We start from the raw sequence: 24,021 nt of genomic DNA, 5'->3' as shown, positions 1-24,021 counted from the left end.
AGATAAACTTTTAATATGAAATTTGCGGTCGGACTGGCTGTTGAAAATCCTCTCCGCAGAGTCAAGTTTCCTCAGCGGTCTGGACCAAGGTGGTGTGGAATCTGCAGCGAGCAATCGTGAAGCACCGAGGAGCTGGCTGCTTTGAAGGTCTTCCCGCGGCGCGTGGCGGGCTTTGACCCACTGTTTAAATACCAACGGTCGACTCGAGGGGTGCGCGGAGGTGCAGGTGTCCGGCTGCAGCGAGTAGCTGCTGGAGGCTGGGCTCCGGTGGCTATCTCTGGTCGCATATGCTACCTCCCTCTTTCCCGGCTGTGAGGGGCCAGAGGCCTTCGGGGCCCTCTTTGCTTGGCGGCTGCTGGGGAAGCTGGCGAGAGTGCGCCCCAGGTTAAGCAGGGGAAGAAGCCTGTCTCTGTAGCCCTTACCGAAACCACGGAAGGGAGCAAATGACCAGGTCTGCCTTTTCATCCTTTTAAATCAAATGGAGGGAGGGGAGCCCTAGATAAGCCTTGCCTATAAACCCAACTGGTATAGCGTAATGATAAACAGCGAAATAGGAAGAATCGTGGCATCTAATTTTCTTAGTTTAGGGTAGAGTTGGGAAATTACTGACCGATTCCTTCAGTTGGAACCTATGAACTGAGGAAAGGACCCTACTCCGAAACGCTGAGTAGAAGAGGTCGAATTAGTGAGTTTTTCTTGCCTGCATTTCTTTGAGTTTCCTTATATCTCTGCCTTCTAGACAACTTAACAGTTTTTCCCTCTCGCTGCGAAGAAAATCCATCTTGGCATTTTGATTCCGAAATTATGGGTACACAAGACTATTTTTCTAAAATTATCCACAAATATTTTGTATTTTGAGCAGTTTTATATGTGAACACAGCAATACTATTGAGCTATATTCTTGTCCCGGACCCCCATTGTTTTTCGCCCAATCTTTTGTGTTTTTCCTTTTCCAGACCTTTCTACGTAACTCTTAGAACAGTATTTCCCCTACTGCATTTTGAGCAAATTTCATAAACTGAACTTTACCCCTATCTACTCTATTTTTGATACACGGTTTTTAGATAATACGTAGTGTTGTAAGATACGTCACAAACTCTTAGCCATGGACTATAATAATTAAAGTCAGTGTACTTGCTTTGTTCTGAAGAAAAAAATCACTCTGAGTTCAATGGCATTCCATTGGGAGGAATGATTTAAGACTTATAATCACAATGAGATTGAGCTAGATTAAAAATCGTAAACTGCTATTGTATACCCTTTTCACTATATCTCCCCAATAAGTATAGTTGAGCAGGTCTGACCTGCAGAGAAAATTCTCTGGAGGATGCTGGGAAGCAATATTGAATCCATCTTAATGGCTGAAACTATGCTACAAGCAGAGTAATGGCTCTTTCCCCTTAACTTTTTTTAATAAGGGCTATAAAGTGAAAATATTAGTCCTTTTTAAAAAAGTAAGTTATTTTTCATTTCTGAAAGTACTGTGCTAAAATGTGCATGACTTGTAGATTGTCTTAATATCTTGGTTTTAGTGTTTTTCAGTTTCATAGTAGATTTAGCAAAGTCTCATGAAAATGTAGAATAGTGGCTATCATTTTTTTGTATAATACTCACTTCTTTTTAATCCCTTTATTTTTTCTATCCTGTTCTATTATTTACCTCCTTCACCTACAGATCCAACCTGTACTTGTATCTTACTCTTCTTCAAAAATATTTATTCTGCTGATACTGAAGAGGATGTGTTCCAAGGACATACTTTGTTGTCAGAAAGTCCATTCTCAGAGGTAGAAATAATATGAGACATTGATCTATGTTCCAGGACTTCAGAGAAGGGAAAGACACCATAAAGTGCTAAGTAAAACAAAATTACATGTACTAAAAACATGGAATATATATTTGGAAGAATTAAAGTCTACAGAGGGAGATACAATTTATATTAAAGTTACAGAATGTCTTAGGAAAAGGTACCCCTAGAAGAGTCATATTAAGATAGGTGGGTCTGGAACTTAATACAATAATTACTATATTGGCCAGTGGCAGTACCTAAGAATACATATATTTTGCAGTTACAACCAGATTAATTCCCATTTCATCTTTCCCAGGAAAGTAAAGGCTGGTCTCGGGAAGTCCTTTCTTACTGCTTTCTTATGTCCATCTATCCCCTAGTCATCTTAAAAGATATTTAATAAGGCTTATTTTCTTGGCTAATGTTTTGTATAATGTGATTTCAGGATCACTTCTTTTTCCTGTTATCTCCCATTTGGCAGACATTCCCTCTACCTAAAAATGTGAATATTTAGTAGTAATTGATTAACTGAAAAATACTGACTAGAATCCGTGCATGAACATATAAATTATACTCAATAACCTGTTCTTTACTATGTTGCTAAAGGAGAGGAGTCTTGGAACAGGAAGGTACTGTGTTCCTAAAGAGGTGGGGAAGCAGAATTTGGTGGCCATGGGCTTAAAATAGAAAGCCTACTAAATTTGGGATTTGCAAATTGCTGACCTTATTACCTCTAGTTATACATAAATACAGAGTAAGTGTGTAAGGGAATATTTTGTATCCTGTGCAACTGCTAGAATCTTGACTGGGGAAAAAGATTATACTAACTCTACCTGATTTATGAATTGTTCTGTTTGTTTTTAATGTCAATGACTTCATTGTAAAGGAGCTTCATTCCCAGAGGATTCATTATTCAAGGTATTGTTATATATTTTCCTGCTATGGAGTGTCCATGGACAGTTACAAATAGATCTTTTTAAGTGTGTTATTGGGCACTGCCTTACTGATTGACTAAACTTAGTTTAGAAGCCTTTTAGCTCTTTCTAGCAGATTCTTAACCATTTAATTACCTATCAATATTTATTTATTATATGAACCTCTTTTGAGAATAATCTTCGAGAATCTAATGAAAGCCCTACACCATGCAATGAGTCATTTAAAAATATAATTTTATGGAGTTTTCTTTGGAATTTAAAAAACTATTTTATTTAAAATCTCAAATATTGTTTCTGTCTTTTGGTGCATATATACATACCATACTGTTTCATACATATGTTCTCTGGAGTTGTATTCCATTCCTGTTTCATAGGCCCTTTATATGTCAGCTTTAGTAGATAGCACCATAAAGTTTTCTAAAGTAATTATACTAATTTACCCTTCCAGAGCATTGTATGAGTTTCATATGTTCTGTAGTTTCACATTTTGGATTTAGTTTGGAATTTCCTAATGATAAATAAGATTGCATATCTTTTCACATATTTACTCTTGTGAAGTTCTTGTTCAGGTCTCTTTCCCGTTTTCCATTATTCTCTTTCCTTTTCTTATTGCTTTGAAGGGAATTCTTTACATATTCTAGATATGAATTTCTTTTGTTGGTTTTATAGTTCTATAGAAACATTTTCTCTCAGTGGCTTATCTTTCTACTCTCTTGAAGGTGTCTTTTGATGAACAGTGTTGCTAATTTTAATGTGATTCATCTTAACAGTTATAAGATAAGAAATCTTTCTCTACCTAAAGATCAAAGATAGTCTTCTCTATGATCTCCAGCAAGCCTGGTTGTCTTACATTTTATATTTAGATCTTCAACAAACCTGGAATTAATTTGGTAAAAGATATGAGGTGCCATTTACATCAAGGGGTCAAGATTTATTTATTCTATCTGGGTATTAAGTTGATCCAGTACCATTTATTGAAAAAGACCATCTTTTCCAGGGCTACTCAGCATCAACTTTGTTATAAATCTAGTGTCAATATAAGCATTGTCTTTTTCTGGACTCTTCTGTTCCATTGTTTTATTTGTACATTTTCACTAATTCCAAATGTAACTTTATAATGAGGCTTGATATCCAGTGGTTAAGTCCTCCAATTTTGATTTTTATCAAGATTGATAGTTATCCTTTATCTTTTGCATTTCTGGATACATTTTCAAATCAGCTTGTCAATTTCCATTAAAAAAAAGAAAACCTTGAGAGTTTTTGGGGAAATTCATTGAATCTGTGGATCAATTTTTTGAGTCTTCCAATCCTTAAAGAGGTTGTATATTTTTTCTATTTACTCCTTCTTTAATTCATCTCAGTAAAGTTAGGGTTTTTTGTTTTGAGGTCTTATACATCTTTTCTAGATTTATTCACATGTTTGTGATACTTTTGAGGATACTTGATTTATACATAGAAAATCTGTTTTTAAAATTATACAATTACTTGAGGGATACAGAGAAGTACAACTAGTTTTTATGTATTGGCCTTCTACCCAACAGTCTTGCTAAATTCACTTATTTCTTTTGGACTCTTTTATTATATACAGTTATGTCATCTGTGAATTAGGACAATATTATTTCTTCCTTTTTAGCATTTATTCCTTTTATATATTCTTCTTGCATTTTTGTACTATCTGTAACCTCTAGTACAAGGTTAAAGAGAAATGATGAGAGGGAGCAAAATTCATTCTCAGTCTCGGGAAGAAAGTTTCCTTTATTTCACCATAAAGCATGATGTTTGCAGTAGGTTTTTGTTTGTTTGTTTGTTTGTTTGTTTTTTGGTAGATATCCTTTATCAAATGCACACAATTCCTTCTTTTCTAATGTCCTAAGAATTATATTATGTGTGAATGTTGAATTTTATGAAATGTATTGGTAGGATAACACTTTCTCTTTTACTTGTTAATGCACTGACATTATAGTAATTCATTTTTTGTTTTGCTTATACTTTGGATTATAGTCCAATAGTATTCAATTCATTTTGTCCTTCAGATAGTTTTACTTTTGACCATTGGGAACTGTTTCATTTGTCTCCTGTGCCCTGTTGACATACCCCATCACATTGGGATTGGTTTATTTTGTGTATACTTTCTCACTTTCTGGAACTATGTATTACTTTAGACTCATCTTATATATGTTCTGTCCCAGCCTTAGAATTTACCATTTCTACAGGGAGTCCTGGTTCCTTTTATTGGAGAACATTATACACACTAAGATTTGAATGTGAGGTGTGTGTTCTTTACTGCTGGGGTGTTGTTGCTTTTAATCACTTTCAGCTGGAAGAGGAAGGCAATACGTATATATACTAGCTGTCTATATACACTTATGGAGAAATACTTCAGTATATAACTGTTTGTATCTATATTAAGCTGAACATGAGTTCATACTGGAATTTTCTAACTAATGCTTTAGGCAGTCATGGCTCATTCTAGTCTCTTCTGATCTATAAATTCCTACTCTAGCAATAAGAAACATTACTTCTGTTCTGCCTTGTTTTACTTAATTTTTCAGTTCCCAGTGTGTGTTACTGGGATTGTAGTAACTCATGCACAGATGTATCAGAATTAATGTATAAGTAAATGGGAAACAACTTTCTAAACTTACATATAGTTTATAAACCAGCATACAGCGTTTATATGCAAGTGGTTTTGTCTTTAGCCTTGCACTCATTTCCAAAGTTACTTAGTTAACATCTTTTCCATGCATCCTCTTCTATGAGGTTTTCTCCCAGCTTCTAAATGGTTTTTTAAAGGTTGCATACATTAGGGTTCTCTTTGTGCTATCCTGTTTCATAGGTTTTGACAAATGCATACTGTTGTGTATATACCACTGCAGTATCATACAGAATACTTTCACTACTCTAAAAAATTTTCCTACGTTTACTTATTCAGCCCTCTCTTCTCCTTCCCTCTGAGTCCTTGGGGGGGTATATTGTTTTCACTTTAACTACAGGTTTGCCTTTTCCAGAATGTCATATAATTAAGATCGTACAGTATATAATCTTTTCAGACTGGTTTCTTTCACTTAGGAAGATGCACTAAGGTCCATCCATGTCTTTTTGTCGCTGCTCATTTCCTCATTGCTGACTTAATATCCTGTTGTATGGATGTACCATGATTCTTTTCATCGATTCACCAATTGGAGGACATTTTGGTTGCTTTCACTTTTTGGTGATTATGAATAGAGCTGCTATAAACATTCGTGTGCAGGATGTTATAGGTACATACTTTTTAAGTTTGATTTGGTTAATACCTTGTTTACCTGATTGCTGATTGTATTGGTTAGACTATTTAGCTTTGTATCTGCTAAACTGCCCTCCAAAATGACTATACCATTTACATTTATTCCAGCAATAAGTGAAAGTTTCTGTTGTTCCATATCCCATATGCATTTGGTATCATCAGTTTTTTGGATTCTAGCCATTATAATAGGTCTCTCTCTTTCTTCTTTTAAATTTGCAATCACCTGATGATATGTAAGACTGAGCATCTTATATGATTATTGTTATCTGTATGTCTTCTTTGGTGAGATGAATGTTCAGATGTTTTGCCTATTTCTTAATTGGTTGGGTTTTTTTTTTTTTCCTTGCTCCTATAGGAGTTATTTGTATATTTTGGAAACAAGTCTTTTATTCAATATGTATTTTTGTAAATATTCTCTCCCAGTCTGTGAACTATCTTTTCATTCTCTTGACAATGTCTTTTTTAGGAAAGAATTTTTAAAATTTAGTGAAATACAACTTATTTTTTAAAAATTTGATAATGATCTGATATTATCTAAAAACTCATTGGTAATCCTGGGGAAGCAGAGAGATAGTTGCCTAGCTGAACCACGTATGTGGGATGGGGTATGGGGGGAGAGAAAATAAAAATCTAGGGTTTAGCAGCTCCTACCTGGACTTTCAAGTAATCATCCTTATTTCAACCCCCTTGGCCTTACCCCTTAGCCTTTCATAAGCATTAGAGGCCCTTCATTTCTGGACTTATCTTGCGGCTGTTTGTTTCCTCTTAAATGGACAGATAAAATTAGCCTGTCTCTACTTTGCTAGGTTGGTTTTCACTTAATCATCTGCTTTCCATCTTCCAAAACTTTGTTGATACTTTCTGTCATGTGGAATCCCCTCTAATTCATTTTGCCCTGTTGAGTGTATATGGTTTTTAATCATTTACTTTCATTTTAGTGATGTTAAACAAAAGAAATAAAGATAACATGCATTTAATCTGCCATATTTTACAAGCATTTCTAATTTTTTTTTTTTACTAATCTATTTTTATTTTTTAAACAAAACATCTTATTGGCAACTATATGAGATCAAAGCCCTGGGAATAATGACTAAATCTGTAATAAATTCCTTTGTCTTCATTTTTTACTGATCTTATTATGTAACGATTATAAGCATCTAAGATAGTCATTGATGGAGATTATTTTAGGCTGATTTCTCTCCCCAAATGGTACTTTGTTAAAAATAAACTATTAGGGAGACTATCATGAGACACATTGTAAGAATATGAACATAAGGCAAACTTTCTTTTTTTGTAAGGAAAAAGTATTTGGGGAAAATGCATTATCTTACATTTGGGAATATACTGTAGATAGACGATAGCACTGGACCAGTAGGGAAGATGTTAGTGGAGAAATAGCTAAGATAAGTATAGTAAGTGCGTGTAAGAGATGTGAACAAAATATAAAAGATTCAGAAATAGACTTAACCAGTGTTTTATGGATTTTTATTTTTAGGTGAAATATTAGAGTATTTCAAAAGCTGGAGCCGAATGTAATGTTAAATAATGGCAACAGGTGACTTAAAAAGAAGCTTACGGAACCTAGAACAAGTTCTTCGTTCACTAAATTATCCTCAAGAGGTGGATTGTGTTGGGTGAGCTATATATCAAACTTAATTTGTGTTCTTTTTGATAATGATTTGAATTAAGATTGAACATTGAGGGTGTATCTAAGTGGAGACAGGTTTTACTGGGTTGTTTAAAACATTTTCCTTGAAATGATTAAAATGTTTTAGAAGGCAGGGAATTATAGGATTTTTTTGCTAAGTATGAGTCAGTGAAAAATTATAACTCAAGAGGTTTAAAACACCTTTTAGAAGTAGAACCACGAAATACAGCTGTACAAGGTATGGTTTCTGTACAACTTGTAAACTCATTAAAGTATAATGGATCTCAATAATTAAATAATTTTCTATCCTCTCACATTCAGTTAGATGGTATTTTTGATTTGGAAGATTCTAGTTGATGGGTTTCTTTTGACAACTTACACCACATGCTAAGACTGTTAATAAGCTAACTCATTTAATAGACCCCACTTGAACCTTTTGCTGTAGTTTTCACTTTCCAAATATGACTTACTTGCTTTTATAGTATGTAGCAACTTGCATTTCTTCTATGTTCATGCTGATCTAAATATGGTACTCTCATCATCTACCCCTTCATATTTTTTTCTCTTCTTACCTGGGATTATTGATTAAAAGTATTCCCCACTATGGGGCGCCTGGGTGGCTCACTCGTTAAGCATCTGCCTTTGGCTCAGGTCATGATCCTAGGGTCCTGGAATTAAGCCCCACGTCTGTCCAGCTCCCTGCTGAGCGGGAAGCCTTCTTCTCCCTCTCCCAATCCCCCTCCTTGTGTTCCCTCTCTTGCTGTGTCTCCCTCTGTCAAATAAAGTATTCCCCACTAGAGTATAAGCTGAAGACTGGGACTTTGTTTTGTTCACTGCAGTATCCCCACATTTAGAATTGTGCCTTTAGAGCTAACTAGACATTCAATGAATAAGTGTCAAGTGACAAGTCCAGATTAACTATATGTTCAAGTAGTAGAGTAAAATTAGTTAAAACAGTAAAAAAAAAAAGAGAATCTTAGAATAATGTGCTTTACATGTAAGGGTGGATGTTCTAGGGGTGTGCTTTACGTATGCATGTGGATGGACCATAGGGAGAGCTAACCCCAAGAGATGGCAAAATGAAAGGATAATGAAGACCATGGGAGAAAGTTGAGCTCTAAAGACCGATTCCAGGCCTTCTGTGTGAGAATCAGAAGTTGCTCCACAGCATGTACCGATCAGATCCTGCTTCCTTAACACAGGGACATGCTATGTTGTTGTCTCGCTGAGACTTAACCAGTTTGAATAGCCACATTTTCTTCTTCCTATTTGAAGCATAATTTTAAAATACATTCTGGATAGGAATACTTGGAAAATGAACCAATTATTCCCCTATCTTTTGAGTTTGGAATTTAATATTTGATTTTCTAGCTGACTCAGGAGTATCATTAAGAATAATAATTTTTAGACTGTTTCACAACATAGTACTCTGCAGGGTCTTTTGAAATAAGTCACACTACTTGCAGCTGCTTATTCAGGGTGCCCCCCCTCACCCACATACACACTCCACCACACGTGTTTTGATTCTTATATTTCTTACTCATTTTTAACCTTTTTCTCAGCATCTCCTGTTTGTTAGTCTACTAGTTTATAATAACTAGTTTATAATAACTGTTTATAATAACTGTTGTTATTTCTAATCAAATTCCCTAGAAACTAGATAATCAAGATTTTTGAATTAAAACAAGTGGTATTAAATGTAGACCCTGGCTGTCTTCTAGTCATAATGTGCATAAAATGGACAGATTTTGCTGTTCAAAAGTATTATTTTCATTTCCTATTTTCCAAGGTTGCTAGAATAGTTTTCTCATTGGGTAGAGTATTATCATATGCATAAATGTAAAAGAAACAATTATATTTGTCCTGAAAAATAAAATGTTATTTTATCATTGTATACTTGTTCTCTGCCTTTTAAAAAAGTTTCAGGTGAGGATGGGGAAATTTATGTATGTCTTGAATTTTGTGGAAAACGAATGTTTTCTATAAGTGCATTTTTACTTCAGTCGAACACATATAACTGGCTAATTGAAGAAATACCTCCTTGCTTTGTTGTGGGAGAATCAGTGAAGGTACTTCACATTGAGAAAATAAGGTCCACATGTAGACAAGTAGAAAAGAGTACAAGACAGAGCATAAGGCATCAGACACTGAATGCCCTGGGACTCATTCTGTGAGATATCAGTGTGGATCAGAAAATTGAGGGTGGCTCTCTGGGAGGCTTGAGATCTGCCAAATAGTTCATAAGAGGGAATAACAGGCCAAGAAGGATGGGATACCTTTCTAGGCTGGAGAAATTAGCATACTCTACCAAGGCACAGATTTCTGCTGAGCTTGATACAAGTGGAGGATTGCAAACTAATTGGCCGAGTTACAGTAGATGCTTTTTCCAGCCCTGTTTCCCCTCTGTAACGTAGAATTCATAATATTTTACCCTTGCAGGTTTATTATAAAGAGCAAATGAGGTAATATAACAAGTGTTTGCAAGTATATTCAAGTGGTATATTTGTTTAATTAGAGAAAATGGACTGATCAAGTAAGGCTAAGCTTTGGAAACTCAAATACTGTGGTATATAGACTATACTATTACTAAAGAGTTAACTGTTTAAGTAAATGAACTTATTTCATAGTAACTTGGCTATAGTGAGTTAGAGTAGGAGATGGAATCTAAAGGGTTTTGTGTATCTCCTAATTATTTGGCTGTAGTGTTAATTTACAAATTATTGACACCATATTTTATATTCCCTTTCTTATCTGAGTTTGTGGTATTATGCTCATTAAATATCTTTCCCGTTTCTCCTGAACAGTTTGGTAAAGGGAGATACAGCAGCATCTTTGCCCATCATCAGCTATTCCCTTACCTCATATTCACCTTATGTAGCAGAACTTCTGATGGAATCCAATATAGAGCTCATAGCGAAGAATGACTTGCGCTTTATAGATACCGTCTATAAGGTATTTTTTAGTTTATGAAATAATTCTTTCAGAAGTCATTGAATGATTTTTTTTAAGAGTAATGTTTTATAACCCCTTAATTATATGTGAACCACATCTATTTGACAGTATTTTGATATGTATTTCTCATTTAGACGCAGTCCCTATTATAATCAGGATAATTTAAGTTCCCATTATGTTTTATAATCTAATAAGTGGCAGTTGGTAAAAACTTGTCATTGGTTACCATTTGCTCTTTTTATATCAGAATTTTAGTAAAATTTGGCATATCGGCAGAATTTAGAAATGTGACTTTATTGAGTAAAATTTGTAGTTTATAGAATTGTAATTACCATAATTAGTAAGAGGAAACTACAGCTTTGAGATTTTATGTTCACTGATGTCTGGGACTATGTCTTATACCTAGTCCAGTATCTATATTTATACTGTATGTACACTGAACTTAATCTCACGATTAAAAAATACCTCCATATTATCATTAATTTTTACTCAAGCACTGGTTTTCTCACTTCTGTTAAAATAATAAAACCCATTTATCAAATCTAATTTTTTATAAATAACGAATTGCATTTGATGAAATGGTACCTTTTATGTGTAGAGTCTCTTTTTAGTCTTCCCTGTCTTTGACTCTAACCCCAGCAAGCTTCCATGGAAACCTAAGAGGCACTTCTAAGAAATCCTAGGGTTCTACAATGTAGGCTTTGAAAAATGTTGGTCTAGTCTATTTCTTTTACTTTACAAACGAAACATTGAAACACAGAGACCCACTGACCATGTTGTGGACGAATTAAATTATGATTTTTGTGACATCTGGTATGATATTATTCTTTATTATCTAGTAAGTTAAGGAGTTTTCTAGTACCAATGAGGCTATTTGAACTTTTTGATCATTGTCTATATTTTTTCATCTGCCTAGACAGTCATCTATTCTCTGCTACTTCCTAACTAGCTGTTTCCTATGTAAATACCTATCTCCTACCTATGACTCATATCACCCCTATGAATCTCTTTAATACCCTTAATCTAATGGCTTGGTCCTTGTTTTCCTCTCAAAGGTGTTATTACATTCCTGACTGGGTGGCCATTTATGATTTTTGGATTTTGGTCTATTCCCTCTTTACAGCTTCTTCGTGATCAATTTAATTATAAACCAATCTTGACAAAAAAGCAGTTTCTCCAGTGTGGATTTGCAGAATGGAAAATTCAGATTGTTTGTGATATTCTGAATTGCGTAATGAAAAAGCACAAGGAATTGAGTAGTCTTGAGAAGGTAATTTTGTTAATTGATTTTAACTTACTCCAAGTAGCCCAGTATTTTAATGTATGAAGTCAGTATCCTAGATAGCAAACTAACAGTTACTGGATAACCGTACACCTGAATGTTTGCTTTAAATACTGGTTACTTGTTTTTACACATTTGTGACTTTGAGCTACTAGTCCTAAGCTAACTGTTCTGACAACACATTTTCTTCACATCTTAGTTTTCAAAAGACATGTATGTCTCATTAGTTTCTTATCATTTGGCAGCTGTATTTCATATATGAAAATTTAAATAATATAATTTAAATATATGTCAGCTTTCACATAAAGTCTTTAATATTTTATTTTAAGATTCCCTCACAACAGAGAAAGAAAGTCAGTTCTGTTAAGTCAGAACCTTCTTCAAGCACTGAGAAGACATCTACAGAACCTGTTGGCATTGACATCACTGGCAGGTTTATGACTTCAGGAAAGGTAGGAAAATAGAAAATGTGTCAGTGCTAAGAATTATCTACCTAATTAATCAGTGTACGAGTTTCACTTTTCTGACTAGTAGCTAGCCTAGTAAAACATTTTAGTCAGGGGCGCCTGGGTGGCTCTGTGGGTTAAACCTTTGCCTTCACTTAGGTCATGGTCTCAGGGTCCTGGGATCAAGCCCCTCATTGGGCTCTCTGCTCAGTGGGGGCCTGGTTCTCCCTCCCTCTCTCTGCCTGCCTCTCTGCCTACTTGTGATCTCTCTCTCTGTCAAACAGATAAATAAAATCTTTAAAAAATAATCAGATATAGTAAAAGATTTTTAACAACGTATACCATATTATCCAGAGGACAGTCCTCACATTTTAAGAGATTAGAGTTGTAAAATTGACGAATGTTTCTCTTTATGTTTCGAATGCTTACTTCTGTCTCATTGCCCAGGTAGAATAACAGTGATTTGGGAAGGCTATGTTATGTGGTCTTGACATGTACTCTTAATTATGTATCTAGTTTTTTGAAAACATGGGAATGTTTAAAGAGCATACCATTACTTATAGTGATAGGTTATGATGATTCATTTGCATATGTTCATATTTTTATACCAGGGGTATATATTATCCAGTGATTGATAGTCCCTACACATATTATCTGTTTTTTTGTTGTTGTTGTTAATAAATAACCTACTCTTGTCTCCTTCGAGCACTAGTGGATGAATGAATCTAATGCCTTTAGAGATAGCTTTTCTATCTCCAAGAGACACTGAGGCCAAAATATTACTTTATAACAATTAGTATATTTTCAGCTGTCTTTCACTTTGGGCAAACCATTTCTGAAATTGAAGGATAGAATATTAAATAATCAAGGTGTAATTAGGTCAAAAATATGAATAGTTTCTGGCTGAGATAAAATATAACCATTTTGCAACATGTAAAAGAGCAATAAGAAAAGGAATTAAAAGACACATTGTTTCTGAATAAGTGCCCATACTTCTTGTAAACTTGAATCTCTAACTTATATAACTCTAGTTAGTTTTATATGATTTTATTTTCTAATTTCTAAATGGTTTATATACATAGTGTCCCTCCCCAACTAGAATTTATATGAACAGGAATTTTATTATACAGCTTTTTTTGTAACCTTCCTGTGCTTAGCACAGACATTGTAAGCACTTACTAAGTATGAGCTGATCAAACTAAATATATTTTTCAATCTTCTATTTCAGTTTTGGGGCTGAGTAATGATCTAAATTGCCCCAATAAGGTGCAAAACTTAAAGGCATTAAGTTTATTTTAGTTTTCTTAGAACAAAGTATTTTTTGTCATTAATAAAAATCATTTATTTATTTAATTATTTAGAAAGATTATTTATTTATTTATTTGTCAGAGGTGGGGATGCACAAGAAGGCAGAGTGGCAGGCAGAGGCAGAGGGAGAAGCAGGCTCCCTGACGAGCAGGGAACCCGATGCAGGGCTCGATCCCAGCACCCTGGGATCATGACCTGAGCCAAAGGCAGCCGCTTAACCAAGCCACCCAGGTCTCCCTATTAATCAAAATTTAATCAGTGCCCCAGATCTTTAATTAACAGTAATTTGAGTAAATTTTAAAAGTATTCCAACATAGAAAAGTTGGAAATAAATAATCTTTCCAACTTAGAAAAGTTTGAGTCACTACTTTATGGGTAGAGATTGAGTCAGTACTAAAGCAAATGGTTTCTTTTCCCAGTATCTTCTCTGTAGAGTATGATTTGTGAATTCTATCGTACATTATATGACATCTTTGTGGTGCATATGCAGTCTGTCTGTAGTAGAGGAAGTAGGCAGAAAAGGCTTGTGTGAGTGCGCAGTTTGACCTCATGCCTTATTCTTAGGACTTTCTCTTTGTCATTATTAAGTTTGAATTATTAGATGAAGGTCTAATATTTTCTGGCTTGTTTATTAGAAAAAAAATTGCAATGGTCCCCTTCACGGAGCCAGTTCTTGATTATTTATATGTAAATTATGTGGCAACCTATTATGGGATGTTCCAAACATTCATAAAAGTACTCATTCCCAGGGAGCCTAGGTAGGTCAGTTGGTTAAGCATCTGCCTTGGGCTTGGGTCATGATTCCAAGTCCTGGGATTGAGCCCCACATCCGGCTTCTGCTTAGCAGAAAGCCTGCTTCTCTTTCTCCCTCTGCTTGCTACTCACCCTGCTTGCTCTCTTTCTCTCTCTGTCAAATAAATGAATAAATAATCTTTTAAAAATTACCTATTCCCACTATTAGAAGTTGATCAACCCCTCCTTAATTTTTTTTTTTTTAAAGATTTTATTTATTTGTTAGAGAGCAGGAACAGGGGGAGTAGCAGGCAGAGGGGGAAATAGGCTCCCTGCTGAGCAAGGAGCCTGTTGTGAGACTTGATCCCAGGACCCTGGGATCATGACCCGAGCTGAAGGCAGACTCTATTTTTTTTTTTTTTTAAGGATTTTATTTATTTATTTGACAGACAGAGATCACAAGTAGGCAGAAAGGCAGGCAGAATGAGAGAGAGGAGGAAGCAGGCTTCCTGCTAAGCTGAGAGCCCCATGTGGGGCTCAATCCCAGGACCCTAGGATCATAACCTGAGCCGAAGGCAGAGGTTTTAACCCACTGAGCCACCCAGGTGCCCCAAAAGGCAGACTCTTAACTACCTGAACTACCGAGGGGGTCCCAGCCCGTCCTTAATCTTGTTTCATCTTTATTGTAACCACTTTTCTAGCATCTTTCCCCCCAAATCTGAAACAATATGAGTCAAATCCCAGGCATCATTGAATAGGTATTTCAGTTTTTCTGGTCTGTAAGAATGCTTTAAAAATCAGGACCACAATTTCATCACACAAAATATTAGTAATAGTAATAACAGTTTAATCAATAGTGTTTGATATATACCTTAATATGTTATTTAAACTTTGGTAAATCTTAAAGGGAAGAAAGATATTTCTTCTGAAAAGTTATTATGTCTATGTTTAAAATAACTTTATGAGGAAACCATTGAAGCAGCTCTGACGTATTTTCCTTTATGCAGAAAAAAGCTGTGGTGATCCGTCACCTGTATAACGAAGATGGTGTTAACATTCCTGAAGATACGATAAGTACAGTAACAGATGTTAGTGAAACATTTGATGTATGTAACTTAAAGACTACTGAAATAGAGATTCCTGAAGTAAAGTTCCCTGAAATCAAATCTGAACAACAAGTAAGAATTTTGTTCTTCTTTAACAGATGCAAGGATTTCTTACTTTGATGTACATGATAACTTCAGCATCTAAACTTTGGAATGCCTCTAACCTTTTGAGTCACGAATCATAATATAACACCTTTTACCATTATTTAAGAAAAATAAGTGTACTGTATAGGATCAACAGATACTATTTGCTGCTTATGTTTAGGGTACTGGACCAGGTGTTACGGGTAAGAATTTACTGATTCAGGGAATTTACAGTCTGGTGAGAGACTGTAATATACTACTTTGTACAGTGAGGGTTCTCTGTTTATCTAAGCCTGTCCTTAATGAATGGAGAAACTAGTATACTCATGCCATTTCATTTTCCTTTTTGGGCCCTCACCATCCCTCTCTCACTCTAAGAATACCTTTCCTATTACTTTATTGTCACAGACTCTATTATAGTGTCTGTGTGTGTGTCTATTATAGTGTCTAATCTGCACTGCTCCTGCTTAAACTTTTCTTCTCTTTTTTATAACTTCTCTACATCACAGTAGACAGTTGTCCCTTATAAAAATTAACACAGGGTCATGAAGCTTAATTCCTTTTTGTAGCAAACTAAATACTTAATACACTGTCATTTCTTTGTCATTCCCTCTTAGCTTTGTGCTAGGGGCTATTACAAAAAAGTTTGTGACAGTTTTCTCATACCACCAGGTATTGTTCTAAGAGCTTCATGCAAATTAATTTAATCCTCACAGGAACCCATAAAGTAGGTACTGGGTTGTTTTTTGTTTGTTTGTTTGTTTCAACATATATAAGGAAATTGAGACCCCAAGGTCATACACCTCAGATGAGGTAGTTTCAGTGTCCGAGCATTCTGTCTCTCCAGATAGCACTCAATTCTCACACTATACTGCCTGTTGTAACTACTGAGATAACACAGTGCACTGAAAAATGGGATACATTGAATTTTAAGGGAATTTTAGTTGGTGTAGTATAATTTTTAACCTCTATTCATTTTAGGATGTTCAAATCAATCCTGAGATTACTGCACTACAGACTATGCTTGTTGAATGCCAAGAAAAGCTTCAGAAACTGACTTTGGTAGAGAGTAGATTAGACTCTTTAGAAGAAAAAATGAAAGGAAAAGTGATGGTAAATGAAAAAACGTGGACTAATCTTCTAAGTCGTATCACTCTTCTTGAAACAGAAATGCTTCTGTCTAAAAAGGTATTTTCTTTCCTTAACATTTCTAGGATCTCAGATACAATTAAGTTTTCATTCATTGTAAAGTGTGTATTCTTTTTAGAAAAGCTAATTATGATAATATTAAGGTAGTGGATACTTAGTTGAAATGAGGCTCTGTTTAGATACAGCCTATTTTGTTGCTGTTGTGGTTATTGTTTTTCTCTTTATCAACTAAGATAACTTAGCAAGACTCTCTAGCTTCTGCTTTCAGAGCTGTTAATACTTGAACAGCTCTAAGCATTTAAAATAAGGTAGGATAATGTTTGATTTTCTTTTTAAAGATTTTATTTATTTATTTGACACACAGAGAGAGAAATTACAAGTAGGCAGAGAAGCAGGCAGAGAGAGAGCGGGGAAGCAGGCTCTCCTCCGAGCAGAGAGCCCGATATGGGACTCGATCCCAGGACCCTGAGACCATGACCTGAGCCGAAGGCAGAGCCTTAACCCATTGAGCCATCCAGGCGCCCTAATGTTTGATTTTTATGAGAAGCTTGAGATTATATTCTTTAATAGCCTAAATGGCCTATTTTTATGGGGAAAAGAAAAAATGGACAGGAAAAATTAAAATCATGACTTCCTGTTTTTATTCATTTACTCTGATCAAATTATAAATTTCATAGAAACGGTTAACCAAATTTGCCATGGTCTTATCAAATCTAAGAAATTTGTTTTTTTATTTACTTAGGATTTCAATTTCTGGTTCAGTTAAAAATGTTTAAACATTCATCATGTCATCTTTATATCTATGCTTAACAGCAAGAATATAAAACGAGTACATTTTTCTCTCCATTTTATTCTAAATACTAATCTTTATTATTCTAGAATAATGAATATATAGACTTCAGTGAAATGAATGAAGACTACGAATCCAGTAACGACGTGGATATTCTGAGTCCTGGTAAGTTCTAATGCTATGACAGTGTATTGGTGGTATGGCAAGGAGTTTTCAGGAGGATGATTTACATAGGTGTTTGATAATTTTTATATTCCCAAGCCTTATTTTTTAGAAACTGTGGCACCCCTAGAACAAAAACAGTATTGAACTTACAGACTACTGAAGCCAAGCACTGCTAAAAAAAGCCAGCTTACATATCTTATATGACATAGTGGTTTGGGCACTAAATTTATTAGACTACACATTTCAGATTTGGTAAAATGTTTCCTCTTTGCATTTGTCATTCATTTATTCAAAAAATTCCAAAGCTGGGCGCCTGGGTGGCTCAGTGGGTTAAGCCACTGCCTTCGGCTCAGGTCATGATCTCAAGATCCTGGGATCGAGTCCCACATTGGGCTCTCTGCTCAGCAGGGAGCCTGCTTCCCTCTCTCTCTCTCTCTCCCTGCCTGCCTCTCTGCCTACTGTGATCTTGCTCTGTCAAATAAATAAATAAAATCTTTAAAAAAAAAAAATTCCAAAGCTTAACTGTGAGGTCCTTGAAATGAAGATCTTAACCTTGTATTCTGTCTAGCAGGCAGAAAATAGGCCCATATTTCTATCTCCAATATCTGTATATAATAGAGCTCAATTTTTTATATAGTGAAAGAATCCTGAATGCCTGCTATTTGCAAAACCTTGCCTTTTCCTGGCATGGTAACTTAGTTGGTTAAGCAGCTCAGGTTGTGATCCCAGGTTGCTGGGATCAAATCCTGCATGGGTCTCCTTGCTCAGCGAGGAAGGAACCTGCTTCTCCCTCTATCTGCTGCTGCTCCTGCTTGTGCTTTCTGACAAATAAATAAAATCTTAAAAAAAGACAAACCTTGCCTTTTCTGATTTTGCTTTTGCATTTTCATGTTATAATTTTATTAATGTTATTACAGAACATAGCTTTAGCCCATTTAGTTAAAATATATACAAGTTTAAGCCACTGTGCTGTGACTTAGACTGATGGGCAGACAGGCCACATCTGAAATGGGTTATAGATTATGAACAAGGTAAATGTGTGGTCTCAAAGCTTATAATCCAAATGTGATCAATTAAAATAGTCAAACTTATATATAAATTCTTATACTTTGCGCCTTACATATATATGCTACATGGAAGCATATCTCAGAAGTTGAGAGCAATAATTCACTAAGCTGATTTTAGTATTAGGTTGGGAATGGTTTTGTGAAATTCCTGATTTGTTTCCCTTTTATCAGAAATAGTGTGTCCATGGCTGTAGGCATCTCTCTGTCTTGGTAAAAATCAGTGAGAAGAGGTTTTTATTATGGATTGGGCTTATGTGGGGTGATTTTGGAGACAGTTTAAAGAAGCCAAGGGTTCTTCTAGTTTGGGTGTTGTCAGGAAACAGGAACAGTTTGATGACTGATAATTATCAAAGAATGAAAAAAAGAGCTGAAATTTTCAGTGGGAGAGCACTATAGCTGGTCATTTGTGTGTTTACTTACATTCTGTCCTTCTCTATATTCATACGTGACAGCAGTCTTATTTTGTTTCATCACGGTAATGAAGTAACCTCAGATGATGTTCATTTTCTGTGAAATATTTTATGTTCAGGAGGGGATGCAGTGATCTAGTTGTTAATTACTAGATAGGCCATGACACTGAGGCTCTTTCTGTTTTTCCTTTGGGGTTTTTTTTGTGTGTGTGTGTGCCTTTTTCCTCCCAAGAAAATAAAGTTATGATATCACAAGAGTGTGGTTCCAGTATGACTAGAAGGAAGGGTATATGTGGGTATATGAAGGAAACTGAAGCAGAAGAGTAGAAAGACAAAATCATGTTTATGTGTAGATTTTTAACAAAGCTAATAAGGATCAGATTTGTTTCAGGGAAAAATCATCTTAAAACAGAATAGTGATTCATTACAGGAAAGTAACACTGGGAAGGAGAGTAATTTGAAGGGTCTTTCAGTTATCTTTATTTCAGAATAATGGGGGTGTCTACCAAGGCTATGATAGAATAAAGAGGAAGTAATTTATTTAGCTGTTAGAATTGATAGGCCTTGATTGCTGATTGAAGTAGAAGTGGTGAAGGAGGAGGAAAAAGTCAAGACTGATCACTTATGTTTGACTTGTATGGCTGGTTATACAAGTAACTATCAAAGTAACTAATTGTTACTTTAATAAAGTAGAGCATTATTAATAATAAAATAATAAAAATCAATTTATAATACAATTTATTGAATTAATGATTAATATTAAATAATATGATTTAATATAATTTATTAAATTAATAATAAAATCCTTAATAAAATAGAGAATTAAAGAGAAGGCTTGGGAAAAAATAATGAGTTCACTTTTGAAAATATTAAATTGTGTATGATATACTTAAGACAAAATATCCAGAAATCAGTTGGACATAATTTTTTTCCGTGATTGGGAAGTACTAGTTTATAAATTACAGGTTTCCCTGCTATCAGAAGAGCATTACTGTGAAAACTTTCATAAGCCTAAATGGCATAAAACAAAGAAACAGTTACCACTAATTTATATAAAAATTCTTTAACCATTCCCAGACCCCAAAATGACTTCTCTTAGACTTTTCTGATACCTAAGGACACATCTTGCTAACGGAAGCACAATTAAATTGTAATAAAGCACAGTTGCTCACAGGAGCAGTTCAGAGCTGTGGAGGCCTGGTGCTGAGCCGCTGAGTGTAGCTCCCAGGGAAGCCGCTTGGCGGGGCCACTCTCGCTGCTCAGGATGTGAGGCCGCTGTAATGACTTGCTGCAAAACAAATGCTGAACACTATTTTCATTTTTCACCTTTATTCATAAAAGTCAACATCTTCCTTGATTTCTTTTGGTTAGCAAATAGATACTAATATGGGTCTTTTGTTAAAAGCAAAGTGCATAATTTGAAAACTGACAAAGTGGGAGATACCTGTATAGTTAAATGGCAAAGGACCTAACTAGTTCTCTTAATGCAGTCAGGTCATAATTCTCCAAAGTTGGCAGTGAAAGCTTAATGGTCATGTGGCGAGAGTTGGCTAGAAAATCTAGATCTTAGAGTTCAGCTTTCTTCACGGAAGTCTATTAGTGGTGACTCTGAAACTCCCCTTTGGGGCCACTACTCTCCCCTTTGCTTTCTAGCCTGAGCTTAGTTACCAGTCTTTTCTCTAATCTCCCATAGCACAGCTAAGAAACCATTACCTTTGTACAAGGAAGACTCTACTAGAGGCTCAGGAACGCAATAGGAAAAATCGTCACAGAAAGTAATACACACTTAGCTGATCTGGCTATCACATATGGCTGGTGTTCAGTATATGCCCTTGTAATCTCTGGAGTGCTGTATATGGCTCTCTGAATAGCCCCCTAGCCTGCCTAATACCATGTTTCTCTCATCATGAGGTACACCCTTGAAGGCTAGATAGATACCTGCAAGGCTAGGCCCCAGAAAACAGAGCAGACAGAGCCATTCCTTCACCTTCTACTCTGTCTTCCCACTCTTTATTTCCTGTCCTTGGACTCAAAACCCACCTATTTTTGAACAGCTTAATTCAGAAGTGCCCTTTCAAGGACACTTCTCTCTATTCATAGAAAATAACCCAAGAGTAGGGAGTGGTAGATAGAGTTCCTGCCTAGTGTCAAGTTATTACTTGAAATTACCTATTGCCAGCAGCCCCTGCTAAAAGACCTGGGGGTAGCTAATCTACCATGTGATTTCGACCCAACTGGATCAAAAGTAGACACCCAACCCAGGGAATACTAATCCAAAAGGTGTTGAGCCAGATCATTTTCTCTCCCTTGGGAATTTAGAATTAGGATACTAAGTCAGTCAAATGATGTTGAGCCTGGAATGGGGTGGCCATTTTGTTCAAATTCATGTTGATAAACAAGCAGAGGAATGGAGTAAGTAAGTAATAGAAGTAGACAAAAGAGCCTTTCTCCCTTTGAGATGAAAGTAAAAGTCTAGTTGTTTCTGTCCTCAGGTGGTAAAACTTTTTCCTAAGTGAGGTTGTCTGTGTAGGCTTATAGTAAACTGTCCTATGTATACTAGCTTAAATGGGTGTCTTTTTTTTTTTTTTTTGCCTTGATTTTGGAGCCATATGTATCTTGACTAAAACATAGGGCTGGATTTAATATTAATAGCAGCCTGTCTTATTTATGATATTTTATAATTGATTGAGTTGTAGGAAAACTTGACCATCGTTTATTGAATGAATGGTATCGGCATACTGGAACTGGAAAGTTGTTCAGTTCTTTAGGAAAAAAAAAATCTGTAAACCCCCCCTTTTTTTCCATGCATATTTAGGATACAATGTTTCTTGATTTTCAAAAAGTACAGTCAGTGTTAGTAATAGTTACCACCACTTAAAGAAAACTATATACCTGAGTCAGTAGCTTATACTTAAAAATTGTGAACTTGCTTATTTATTCAATTGATTGCTGTGATAAAGGTAATAATACCTTTTGGTCATTTTTATTGGCCTGTTTTGAACATCTAGATCTCTATGTCTAAGTCATTATCTTAAAAGAATAATAGAAATTTATCTGGGTCTACACCAATAGTCATTTCATATTAAAATGTCTGTTTCTCTTCAATATATACATGAAATTTTTAGATATGACTCCACGGTGAAAGGAAAAGGTAACCTAAAAATAAATTTCTCCACAGATGGAAAAAGCAAAAAGGAGAGGCAAACAAGTATTCCTTTATCCTCTGGCTATAATACAGTGTCATCAGATTCAACTCCCAGAACCTCAGCTGGTAGTTACTGTGGTTTGAAAGAGAATTCAGAGGTAAGAAAACTGGCAACTGCTTAGATGATTTCCTTTCTAAGGTCAGAACAAGTAAGCATTAGATTTAGTTGTAGATGCCATTGGCAAGAAAAAATAGTGGAACTGTAAATCTTAATCTCTCGTAAAAATTCTTTATGATAAGTAAATAGTACTTAATGCAATGTTTTAGAATGTGTTTTATATGTTCATGGTCCATCTTTGATGATGGTTTACTTTGAGAAATTGCCTAAATTTGTTGCTTTTTAAATTAAAGGAAACAACAATCCAGAAAATGGAAAGGATGAAAAAAATGTAAGTAACAGAAAGGGGCAACAGAAATTCATTTCTCTATAGGGAATTGTATAGGATTACAGTATATATGGAAAGTGCATGTGTGTTTCAAACCTTAAAGGTCTCTCAATCAGGTGTGGGATTCCCTTCAGGACTCCAGTGGGTAATAAATCCACCTACAGTTACGTGTTTGTGAGATGAGTCACTGTTTTGGTTTCCAACAAGTGATGTAAAACATTGTTAATGGAATTAATTGTGGGATTAAGCAGTGCAAAGATATTTGTGGTTGAAAGTTAATCAAGGGTATTATGTACTTTTGATAACTAATGTAGCAAAATATTTAATATATGTCGGTGGTTGGTTTGGAGACATTTAAATATTATTAGAGTATTGCCAGTCTTTCAGACAGTTATTGGTAAAACAATACTAAAAATGATACTTGTTTCTTGTACAAATGTGAAACTACCAATGGGTATTAAAGAGCAATTAAAAGGAAATATGAAATGAACTTGTGTAAGATTATTATGAAGTCTACTACTTTAATGAACTATATCATTTTTGAAATTTGATAAGTATTAAAATAACTTGGGCTTAAGAATTAAAGACTCATAATTCACTTTGGTTGCTATTTCTCCCCTCTGGCCATAGTATATACTTAATTACTGCTTATACCTTTAAATAAGAAAAATACTGAAATTTATTTTAGGTTAAAAGCCTAATTTCAGCCACTTAAACCTATGCCTCATTATGAATTTTTTTTTTACTTAGTATGATTTATTTGTTGTATTGCAGGTTTGAAGAAACCGCAGAGTTACTGAAATGTCCAAATCACTAATTATAGAATTTTCTGCATCAACTTCTCTAGGACTTTGGCTACTGTACATATTGTATATTTTAAGAATCTCTATAAATTTTAATATGCTACAATGTTTTTATGAAGAATTTGAATTTCATTTGGTATATGAGTTTTTTCAATATTGAATAAATACTTTCTATGCTATGATTACACTTCTTTACTCGGTTTTACTTTTTTAAGAAAAACTTATGTGCCAGTACATTTCTTTTAGAGAGTGAAGTCATTACACCACTGTATTTTTGTGTTGACATTTGTTGGCAGTGTGCTAAGTAATATGTTTTTTAAAGTACAGCCTTGTGGACCATGGTTTACATCCTGTTGGAAACATTCCAACTGGGATTTGCGTATTGTACCCAGGAGGCTCTCATGCATACCATCTTGCCATCTGTACTGACTAATATGTTGTAATGAAAAGTTAAAAATGCTCATTGACAATGAAATGAAAATAC

General features: G+C 35.0%; 1 protein-coding gene across 3 annotated transcripts; it reads left to right on the top strand.

The window, feature by feature from the left end:
* The first annotated feature begins 80 nt into the window (after nucleotides 1-80).
* On the top strand, nucleotides 81-23,724 carry CEP44 (centrosomal protein 44). 3 transcript variants are annotated; one of them, XM_082726938.1, is made up of 13 exons: nucleotides 122-451; nucleotides 1,675-1,784; nucleotides 2,673-2,704; nucleotides 7,500-7,638; nucleotides 10,457-10,604; nucleotides 11,728-11,874; nucleotides 12,216-12,338; nucleotides 15,380-15,550; nucleotides 16,544-16,750; nucleotides 17,591-17,666; nucleotides 22,322-22,446; nucleotides 22,700-22,737; nucleotides 23,509-23,724. In XM_082726938.1, exons 4-13 carry the CDS (start codon nucleotides 7,550-7,552, stop codon nucleotides 23,549-23,551), a joined length of 1,167 nt encoding a protein of 388 aa, XP_082583064.1. In that variant the 5' UTR covers nucleotides 122-451; nucleotides 1,675-1,784; nucleotides 2,673-2,704; nucleotides 7,500-7,549; the 3' UTR covers nucleotides 23,552-23,724. The 3 variants fall into 3 exon arrangements, with proteins under 3 accessions (XP_082583065.1, XP_082583063.1, XP_082583064.1); XM_082726939.1 differs by lacking the exon at nucleotides 1,675-1,784 and having other exon boundaries at nucleotides 81-451; XM_082726937.1 differs by lacking the exons at nucleotides 1,675-1,784; nucleotides 2,673-2,704 and having other exon boundaries at nucleotides 102-451.
* The last annotated feature ends 297 nt before the right edge of the window (nucleotides 23,725-24,021 follow it).

The sequence above is a fragment of the Mustela nivalis genome (assembly GCF_964662115.1).
Source record: "Mustela nivalis genome assembly, chromosome: 4".
Taxonomy (NCBI): domain Eukaryota; kingdom Metazoa; phylum Chordata; class Mammalia; order Carnivora; family Mustelidae; genus Mustela; species Mustela nivalis.
This window is presented reverse-complemented; position numbering and strand designations above follow the sequence as displayed.

Bases quoted from the DNA above. Each gene is read 5' to 3' on its own strand.
- CEP44 (XM_082726939.1), top strand. From the start codon at position 7,550: ATGGCAACAGGTGACTTAAAAAGAAGCTTACGGAACCTAGAACAAGTT. The intron at 15,551-16,543 runs GTAAGAATTTTG...TATTCATTTTAG, and splicing joins AAATCAAATCTGAACAACAA to GATGTTCAAATCAATCCTGA. The intron at 16,751-17,590 runs GTATTTTCTTTC...TTATTATTCTAG, and splicing joins AAATGCTTCTGTCTAAAAAG to AATAATGAATATATAGACTT.